This window comes from Bubalus kerabau, chromosome 22, assembly GCF_029407905.1.
Source record: "Bubalus kerabau isolate K-KA32 ecotype Philippines breed swamp buffalo chromosome 22, PCC_UOA_SB_1v2, whole genome shotgun sequence".
NCBI lineage: Eukaryota > Metazoa > Chordata > Mammalia > Artiodactyla > Bovidae > Bubalus > Bubalus kerabau.
The window spans coordinates 17,771,561-17,781,949 of record NC_073645.1 but is presented as its reverse complement, the minus strand read 5'-3'; the positions used below and the strand labels follow the sequence as shown (position 1 = coordinate 17,781,949).

At 47.2% G+C, this 10,389-nt stretch overlaps 1 protein-coding gene across 1 annotated transcript; it reads left to right on the top strand.

Annotated features, from left to right (window-relative positions):
• Positions 1–2,483: 2,483 nt before the first annotated feature.
• LOC129636702 (mitochondrial intermembrane space import and assembly protein 40-like) lies at positions 2,484–3,315 on the top strand. Its single transcript, XM_055560285.1, has one exon. It carries the CDS (start codon positions 2,674–2,676, stop codon positions 3,073–3,075), a length of 402 nt encoding a protein of 133 aa, XP_055416260.1. The 5' UTR covers positions 2,484–2,673; the 3' UTR covers positions 3,076–3,315.
• The last annotated feature ends 7,074 nt before the right edge of the window (positions 3,316–10,389 follow it).

Here is a 10,389-nt window from a genome sequence, read left to right as displayed (position 1 = left end):
CCTACCAGGCACCTCCATCCATGGGATTTTCCAGGCAAGAGTACTGGAGTGGGGTGCCACTGCCTTCTCCAAGAATCACCTTAGTGATGTTTAAAAATTAAAATTCCTGGATCCCAGACTTTGAAGATTCAGTTTTAGTGAATCTGAGGTGAGGTCCCCAGAATCTGTATGGTTAGTTAGTTTGTTAGTTAATCTGTATAGTTAGTTTGCTTTCCAACTGATTCTGAGGGACATCCAGATAGGGGAACCATTATTAACAGAAGTCAGTGCTTAATGTTCTATTTTCTGCTGAGACTGACCTATAATCATTTCCAGCAGATGACGAGATACCTATGGGAAAGCTTAGTCAGGGAAAGTCCTGGGCCACCAAGGAGCCTCTGAGATTTTAATCTGCAAAACCAACCTCAAGGTAATTAGAGCAAGAAGAGAGCTGCCCTCTCCAGATGGAGATTGATCTGAAATGGAAACACATCCAGGAGAACAGAAAGTGATCTAGGAACACTTGGTCTCATCTCCCAGGGACGGGTGGCTACTAAATCAGAATTGGCAGCTTGACTTCTCTTGGGAAAACATCCTTTTAAAATAAAGATTATCCATTTAAATATTTTAAAACAGAATATTTGAGAGAACACCATTTTTAAATGTATATAGAAATTGTAACAATGAATCATCATGAATAATAGACAAAGATAGGAGGTTCTGTTTTGTCAAGTTTCACAAAATAAGGGCTGGAAGCGCTCTCTGAAACCTTTTAGTGAAAGAATTCTAAACACATCTGAGGGTGTGGCTTGTCCTCTGGTAAGTTTTTCTCTAAGTAGAGGATCTCAATAGAGATCACACCTCTTGCTGATGACTTTTGTTATTTTACCCGTATAGCATCCTTTCCTTCTTTTTTAACAGCACTCTAGTTTTACTTTAGAGAATTGCTCTTACCTTACTGTCATTCCATGTGGTTCTCATCCATGGGTTCCAGGAGTGGGCACCTGACCCAAGCTTGGCCAATCAGAGCACTCTATCCTTAACCAAAGCAACTGCTTCAGAGATGGGCACTTGGCCAATGAGCATCAGCCCCCAACCTTTGCTAGAACTACTGAGAAAGAGGTTATGGGCATGGCTAAACTGGCAATAGAAGGGGAAAAAAGTGGAAGCAGTGACAGATTTTATTTTCTTGGGCTCCAAAATCACTGCAGATGGTGACTGCAGCCATGAAATTAAAGGACACTCAGTCCCTGGAAGGAAAGTTATGACAAACCTAGACAGCATATTAAAAAGCAGAGACATCACTTTGCTGACAAAATCTGTATAGTCAAAGCTATGATTTTTCCAGTAGTCACGTATGAATGTGAGAATTGGACCATAAAGAAAGCTGAGCACCAAAGAATTGATGCTTTTGAATTGTGGTGCTGGAGAAGACTCTTGAGAGTCCCTTGGAGTGAAAGGAGATCCAACCAGTCAATCCTAAAGGAAATCAATCCTGAATATTCATTAAAAGGACTGATGCTGAAGCTGAAGCTCCAATACTTTGACCACCTAATTCAAAGAGCGGACTCATTGGAAAAGACCCTGATGCTGGGAAAGATTGAAGGCAGAAGAAGAGGGTGGCAGAGGATAAGATGGTTAGATAGCATCACTGACTCAATGGACGTGAATCTAAGCAAACTCCAGGAGACAGTGAAGGAGAGGGGAGCCTGGTGTGCTGCAGTCCATCTGGTCGAAAAGAGTCAGACATGACTTAGTGACTAAACAACAACAACAGCAAAACTGGCAAGAGGCAACATCGGAGCTGCCGGGAGTGTCTTTCTGCCAAGAATGGAGAGACTGCCTTAGGAAGAAGTCAACATGAAGGAAAATAGAGCCAAAAGTCAGAGAAAGACAGATGAATGACAATATCATATTCATATCCAGTCCAGGTTTTTCTGAAACTAGATGCATTTTGATGTTTAAACTAGTTCAGCTGGATTTCAGCAACTGAAAACCAAAAGATTCCTGACCACTGTGTCTCCTCAGGGATCAGAAACTGGGGTTGCAAAATGGTCATGTGTATTTGGGAATTTACACAGATAATTCTTAAATACTCATTAAGTGCGGACAAGGTTTGAAGACAGGAAATGGGATTAGGCTTTTCTTCACTAGACCACTAATAGTTGAGAATGATTTTCTGCTAGCTGAGGAAACTTGACCAGCATCACACAGCCTCAATACAATAAACCCCTCTGAACCCGATTCTATCTTCCTGACCCAGGGATCAAATCCAGGTCTCCTGCACTGCAGGCAGATGCTTTACCCTCTAAGCCACCAGGAAAGCCCCAGGAAAAAGCATACTGTACACCATAGAAGACAACAGTACATATCACAACAAATCGACTCTATTTGATCATTATTCATATTTTACAGACAAGATTAACTTACACAGGGTCATGGAACTAATAAGTGGCCACACTGAGATGCAAACTTGGTCTGTTTGAGTCTAGAACACATGGTGTTACCTGCTCTGTCTACTGCCCTAAAGAGAAAATTGGGAGCGCCGAACTGGAAGCGCCGAGGTAGGCGCTCAGAGGGCAGGCCTGGGGGGCGGGTCCGCGCGGGCCTCCGAGCCGCCCTCCCCTGCGCGGAGAGGTCACAGCATGAGGCTGCCGCTGCGATCGCTGCGAGGTCGGAGAGCCGGGCTGCATCATGGCCTACTGCCGGCAGGAAGGGAAGGATCGAATCATATTTGTGACCAAAGAAGACCATGAGACTCCAAGCAACACAGAGCTGGTGGCCGATGACCCCAATGATCCATACGAGGAGCATGGACTGATCCTGCCAAACGGAGACATCAACTGGAACTGCCCGTGCCTTGGGAGGATGGCCAGTGGCCCGTGCGGGGAACAGTTTAAGGCGGCCTTTTCCTGCTTCCACTACAGCAAGGAGGATGTCAAGGGGTCGGACTGTGTGAACCAGTTCTGGGCCATGCAGGAGTGCATGCAGAAGTACCCAGACCTGTACCCCCAGGAGGAGGAGGAGGAGCAGCCAGCAGACCCCTTACAGGAAGCTGCCTCCGAGGCCAGCGCAACCAAAGAGGCGGCGGTGTAGAGCTAATGACGGCCGGGGCCCTGGGCTCCAGCCGCCTTCAGAGCCCAGACGAACCTCTCCAAGAAAGTGTCTTTTCCCTCCGTTGTTCTGTGCACTGTAATGTACAAAATAAGTTATTGTGCTGATCGGGGGTCTTGGCCCCTTGCCGTATTTACAGTGAAAAATGGGGTTGTGTATATGTGTGTCTCACACGAACCTGTCGGTGAACGTAGCTGCCACTTTTGAGTTCACAGATTGTCCTGAATTTTGCCACTTGGAAATAACGTGCTGAATCATCTCAGCAACCAGAAATCTGTATCTGGGGGGGACTCTTGTGAGTGAGCTGATTTGTTTTGATTCTTTTGTGTTCCTTTTAGTAGATTTTATACCCAGTTGGAAAGTGAAATAGAAACAAAACGTTTTCCCTTACAAATGCTGGGGTGGGGCCATTCCTTGTAAGCAGAGATGAGATGATCAGGCCTGGAGAATTTGAGGAGGCGCTATGCTTCATTTCCGGTTCCTTCTGGTTTCCAGTTTTGCCTTGAGCTCCAGGTTTTCTGTGGTTAGAAAGCAGAGCTTTGGACCCTCTGAGTGAATCCCTTTGTAAGTGAAAAGAAAGGCTGATTTTTGATGTTCTTATTATTCCCAAAGCTCTGCTCTGGGACCGTGTTCACACTGGTTCTGTCTCAGGCTGTCCAGATGCAGTGCTCCTGAGAGGTGGGGACCTAATCATTACCAGAGTGTGAGCAAAGAGAGGCAACAGCGTCAATTAAAAGGAAAACATGGTTTTTACCTGGAAAAAAAAAAAGAGAGAGAAAATTGACATGGGCACCATCAGGATAGACCTACAGGCAAAAAGGGGAAAATATGAGTCACATGTCACTTCTTGTATAGGACTTACTTTTGCCTCTTTAATTTTTCTGCAGGCTGCCTTTTAGAAATAAGCCCCAGTTCAGTTCAGTTCAGTTGCTCAGTCGTGTCCGACTCTTTGTGGCCCCCATGAATCACAGCACGCCAGGCCTCCCTGTCCATCACCAACTCCCGGAGTTCACTCAGACTCACGTCCATCGAGTCAGTGATGCCATCCAGCCATCTCATCCTCTGTCGTCCCTTTCTCCTCTTGCCCCCAATCCCTCCCAGCATCAGAGTCTTTTCCAATGAGTCAACTCTTCGCATGAGGTGGCCAAGGTACTGGAGTTTCAGCTTTAGCATCACTCCTTCCAAAGAAATCCCAGGGCTGATCTCCTTCACAATGGACTGGTTGGATCTCCTTGCAGTCCAAGGGACTCTCAAGAGTCTTCTCCAACACCACAGTTCAAAAGCATCAATTCTTCAGCGCTCAGCTTTCTTCACAGTCCAACTCTCACATCCATACGTGACATGCGGGGGGCTGCGACGGCGCACAGAGCGCTGCCGAGAGGAGCTACCCCACGTCCGAGGTCAGGGGCAGAAGCCGGAAGGACCCCATGCCCCAGGGGCGGCAGCCAAGAGGAGCTACCCCACGTCTGAGGTCAGGGGCAGAAGCCGGAAGGACCCCATGCCCCAGGGGCGGCAGCCAAGAGGAGCTACCCCACGTCCGAGGTCAGGGGCAGAAGCTGGAAGGACCCCATGCCCCAGGGGCGGCAGCCAAGAGGAGCTACCCCACGTCCGAGGTCAGGGGCAGAAGCCGGAAGGACCCCATGCCCCAGGGGCGGCAGCCAAGAGGAGCTACCCCACGTCCGAGGTCAGGGGGCAGCGGCCGAGAGTGCCAGGCTGCGACAGCACAGGAATGGAGGAGAGGAGCTACCCCACCCCTAGGCCAGGGCCGCGGCCTGGAGGAGCTACCCCACGTCCAAGGAGCAGTGGCTGCGTGGGGGTAGGAGGTCCTAGAGGAGCTATTCCACGTCAAGGTCAGGAGGGGCTATGTTGAGGAGATAGCCCTCCTCCAAGGTAAGAGAAACCCAAGTGAGATGGTAGGTGTTGCAAGAGGGCATCAGAGGGCAGACACACTGAAACCATACTCACAGAAAACTAGTCAATCTAATCACACTAGGACCACAGCCTTGTCTAACTCAATGAAATTAAGCCATGCCCGTGGGGCAACCCAAGACGGGCGGGTCATGGTGGAGAGGTCTGACAGAATGTGGTCCACTGGAGAAGGGAATGGCAAACCACTTCAGTATTCTTGCCTTGAGAACCCCACGAACAGTATGAAAAGGCAAAATGATAGGATACTGGAAGTGGAGCTCCCCAGGACAGTAGGTGCCCAATATGCTACTGGAGATCAGTTGAGAAATAACTCCAGAAAGAATGAAGGGATGGAGCCAAAGCAAAAAGAATACCCAGCTGTGGATGTGACTGGTGATAGAAGCAAGGTCCAATGCTGTAAAGCGCAATATTGCATAGGAACCTGGGATCTCAGGTCCATGAATCAAGGCGAATTGGAAGTGGTCAAACAGGAGATGGCAAGAGTGAACGTCGACATTCTAGGAATCAGTGAACTAAAATGGACTGGAATGGGTGAATTTAACTCAGATGACCATTATATCTACTACTGCGGGCAGGAATACCTTAGAAGAAATGGAGTAGCCATCATGGTCAACAAAAGAGTCCAAAATGCAGTACTTGGATGCAATCTCAAAAAGGACAAAATGATCTCTGTTAGTTTCCAAGGCAAACCATTCAATATCACAGAAATAAGCCCCAGTGGTATGCAAATCCTTTAAGTGTAGGGACAATTTCTTGCTCATTTTTGCTTTGAGTTGTATACCATAGTGTTTTGCACATAGTAGGTGGTCAATAAACTTTTTCAATGAAATTGAACTTTCTGTGTCCATAGGTGTAGGTATACCTATAAGTAGCAGAAAGAAAAGAGACAGAAATATCTAGTACTTGCCATCGTATCTACATGATAGTACATTGTGCCTAAGTGTTCTGACTTAGTTGAAAATAATTTTGTGACGAGTACAGAAAGCCACATAAAGTAATATAAAACAAAATGTGTATGTGTGTGTATGTATGTAGTGGCTTGTTAATAGAAGGCTACAGGAGTATCTCAAGGAATTCAATAGCAGGGAACAACACCATTGGATCTCATGAGGGATGGAGTGGAAAATGGGCAATCACTAGGAATAAGGGTGCCTCACTCCCTCCCCTCTCCCACAGCCTTCTTCATCTGCCTCCCTCTGGGGTGGAGGCTGTGTTGTGCTGCCTAGATCCCCATTCAGGAATAAATGACTTATTTCCCCAGCTTCTGGAACTACTACCAGAAGATGGGTCTCTACCGTCTGCCCTCTTTGAGGATTGCCTTGGCTGAAAAAAAAACCAGCCTCACTAAGGCCATGCTTTCTTCCAGGGACAGCACACCTCTGATAGAGATATAAAGGTCTGATCCCCTTGGTCCAACTTGGGAAAGGACATCTCAGCTCTAGAGCTTCCTACAGGGTTGCTTGTGTTAGAACTGCATCACAATTCAGTGGCTCTCTTTGCCAAATCCTAATTCCTTCTCCCTTCCAAGTGTTGGTCTCCAAGGTACTACCTAATACTTAACTTCTCAGAGTCTGGTTCTCAGGTGACCCAAGCTGGGACTCCAACCCTCCCAGGCTTCTTCCCATTCTCTCTCTGCCCTTCCTTTTAATTGGTTTATTTGTGTTGGGTCTTAGATGCAGCATACAGGGTCTTTCTTGCATCCCACAGGACCTTTCAGTGGGCACACGGACTCTCTAGTTGTGGCACGGTGGCTCCAGAGTGCTTGGGCTCGGTGACTGCAGCCCACAGGCTTAGTTGCTCAAAATGGCATGTGGGATCTTAGTTCTCCAACCAGGGATTGAACCCGTGTTGCCTGCATTGCAAGGCAGATTCCTAACCACTGGACCACTAGGAAAGTTCCCTCCCTCCCTTTCTGCTCTCTTCTTTTCCCTTTCCCTTTTCTTACCCCTTCTCTCTTCTTCCCTTCTTTTTCCTCTCCCTCCCTCTCTCCCTCAGACTATGTAGTTTCTCACTCCTGCTTCTTTCTGTGCTTCGGCTTCATTCTCTTCTCCTCTGCTGTTCTGGTTTGTAGACCACTGTGGCTGCTCCAAACTGGAGTGGGGCCTCAAACACCATCGTTGTAGCATATGGTTTTGGTTACCCACCCAGATGCCCTTTGCTAGGTTGGTGAACTCATCCTGTAGCATGGCTGCTCACATTGGTTCCCATCTCTGGAAGATTGCCCTTAGCCAACTGGAAACTTCTCAGCTGGAGATGCCTGAGAGGTTATGCCCCCACATTCTTTGGTCACTGATCATCAGATGGGGGATATAAATGTCCACCCTCCTTGCCTCAAGGCAGAACACACTCTGTGGTACAATTCATTCATGCTTTAGAGATCCCCTTGGGTTCAGGCTGAAGCTAGACTTCTCCTGAAAGTACATCTTTACATCTTGCCTGCCCTGTACTCCTCCCTGTCCTTTACCTAAGAGCACTCCTTCAGTAAATCCCCCTGCTTCAAGGGAACATGATTTAAGATCATCCCCTTACAGGTATGGTGCCTGGGACAAATTGACTCAGACTCTGCTGCTGTAGTTCCAAATATCCAGGAGGGAGGAGGGATTGGCTCAGGCTGAGCCAGCCCAGCTTAGATTGGGATTTAGGTGTTCAATCATTTACGGCTGGGTATAAATGACCCAGTTGCATAGTACAGGGTAGATGAGGGGTACAGGGAGAGAGCGAAGCTCTCAGAAAAGTCGATTCCTGCAAGAGTGGATCTGACCACATGTCCTTCTTCTCAGTCTTTCTTGAATTTATATTCTCAGTCAGCCTCCTCATTCCTCACCTCCCTCCCCATCTGCAACCCCAGGTTCCAATCAGAGGGTTAGATTTTGAAAGGTAGCACCATGTAATGGAGAAAGGACTGGGCTGAGGGTCAGGAGGCCTGGGTTGTAACTTGCTTCACATCTGTGGGTCTCAGTTTCGAGGTAAAATAGACAGTTTCTTTGCTGACTTAAATAATCAATGCCTCTATTAAAGCAAATGGCCAGAATCTAGATCCAAAGTCTCTGCATCTCTGAAGTCAGCAGAGTGCCTGGCAGAGTCTGAACACCATTAACATATAGAAAACAGGAGGTAGCCTTTAGAAATGAATTTAGAATTACATCGAGGCAATAAGGTAGAACACGACTCCAAAGCAGACAATATTCTGGGTGTGGGGCCCACTAGTAATAACTGGTACTCGCGTGCTCAGCTGCTTCAGTCGTGTCCGACTCTTTGCAACTCTGTGGACTGTAGCCTGCCAGGTTCCTCTGTCCAGAGGATTTCCCAGGCAAGAATACTGGAGTGGGTTGCCATTTCCTCTTCCAGGGGATCTTCCCAACCCAGGGATCAAACTCTTGTCTCCTGTGTCTCCTGCATTGCAGGTGGAGTCTTTACCGCTTTGTGCTGTTCTCTGCTAAGCACGTCATGTGCTATTCTGACTATTGCTGCTAAAAAGTCACCCCAAAACTTGGCTTTTTAAAATAATGATTTTATTATGCTCATAGATACTGTGGGTCAGGAATTTGGACAGAGCATCATAGGAATGGCTTGTCTCTGCTCCATGATTTCTGGATCTTCAGTTGAGAATATTTGCCAGTCTGTGGTGACTTGACAGCTGAGAGCTGATATCTTCGCTCACAAAAGTGGTGGCTGATGTGGCAGTTGGCTGAGACCTCATCTGGGGCTGTTGACCAAAGCTTAGGCTTCCTCAGAGTGGTGGCCTTGGGCTAATAGGACTTTGTATGCAGCAGCTCAGGCCTCCAAAAGAGATCCTCCCAGTTCACAAGGCAGACGCTTCATTGTTTTTATGACTTCACTTCAAAAGTCAAACTGCATCATTTCCACTACATTTTATCAGTCACCAGGCCATCCAGATGGAAGGATCAAGAAACTAGGCATCATGTCTTGATGGGGTTACGGCAAGGTTCTCATAGAGCATGTAGGATGGGAAATATCGTTGTGGCCATATTTGTAAAATTCAATTCACCATGTGTGCCTTGTTTCATTTAATCCTTCTGTTGTCCTTGGAGTAGGCATCGTTGTCCTTACAGATGAAGAAACCGAGGCTCAGCAAGCTCATGTAACTTGCCTGTGGACAAAGCCAGTACATGACAGGACAGGACTTAAACCCAATCAGTACCAAGCAGGTGTTGTCTAACAGAGTGGTGCATGCTAAGTTGCTTCAGTTGTGTCCAACTCTTAGCAACACCATGGACTGTAACCTGCCAGGCTCCTCTATCCATGGGATTCTCTAGGCAAGAATACTGGAGTGGGTTGGCATGCCCTCCTCCAGGGAATCTTCCTGACTCAGGGATCGAACCTGCGAGTCTTAAGTCTCCTGCATGTTCTTTACCACTAGCACCACCAGGGAAGCCCCCCCTAACATACATGTGCTGCTTATCGGACAAAGGAACAAAGAAAGTCAGACATTCGAAGGCCAGATCTCCCTATGTGCGGGATTGGGAGTGGGTGAGTCTTCTTCTCATCCCCCCGTAACCCTGATGTCAGAGTTGATATCTTCCCCATGTGGTAAAGGAATCTTATTCCTATGGATAACTCCCCAAGGTGTTGCTTCCCAGAGACTATGTAACTATTATGTGTACCTTTAATGCCTCAAATTTGCCAGATACATGCTGCCAGAGTTGCTGTCTACGCACCTGCCCCTCTAGTCATTCAGCAAGAGAGTCTGAGGAACAGTAAGCCAGAAGAAGCTCTGATCCCCTCCATAAAGGCAGCACACAGAACCAAATCATGCCAAGAATATCTCCTCTGCCCAGATTCCCTTTTGAAATCATCTATTCCCTTTATGTTCGAACAAGGACCACTTCTTCCAGGAACTCATCTTGGACACTCCTTTGATACTTAAAATCAGAATGCTTAGGTGATATTTGGCACTCACAGCTTATTCTGTAGTTTTTTGTGTCCTAATCACCCTGTTAGTCTTCTAAGGCCCCACAGGTCAAGGACTATGCTCTATTCCTCAGTTTTCCTCCCCAAACCACAGAAAAGACACCCCATTAGTAGGTACTCAGTAAATATGACTGATGAGACCAAAGGGCCTTGTGACGTTTATTATTAAGTTTATAACATGTGCATCTTCAAAAGTAGTTTTTGAGAACGTACTCTATCAAAGGCATCGTGCTGAGTGCTAACATACCATGTGATCCAGGAGCAGGAATTTAGAAAGTCAGATCTGAGCCTTGTGGGCACTCAGCAGGATGTCAGTAACGTGCCAGAACTGACGTCTGGAAGCAAAGCATCCTTGGTCAGATTGAGGCCTTTGTAGCAGATACGTCTGATGCCAGTGCTGTAAGGTTACAATCTCTGTCAGCTGTCAGGTGATTC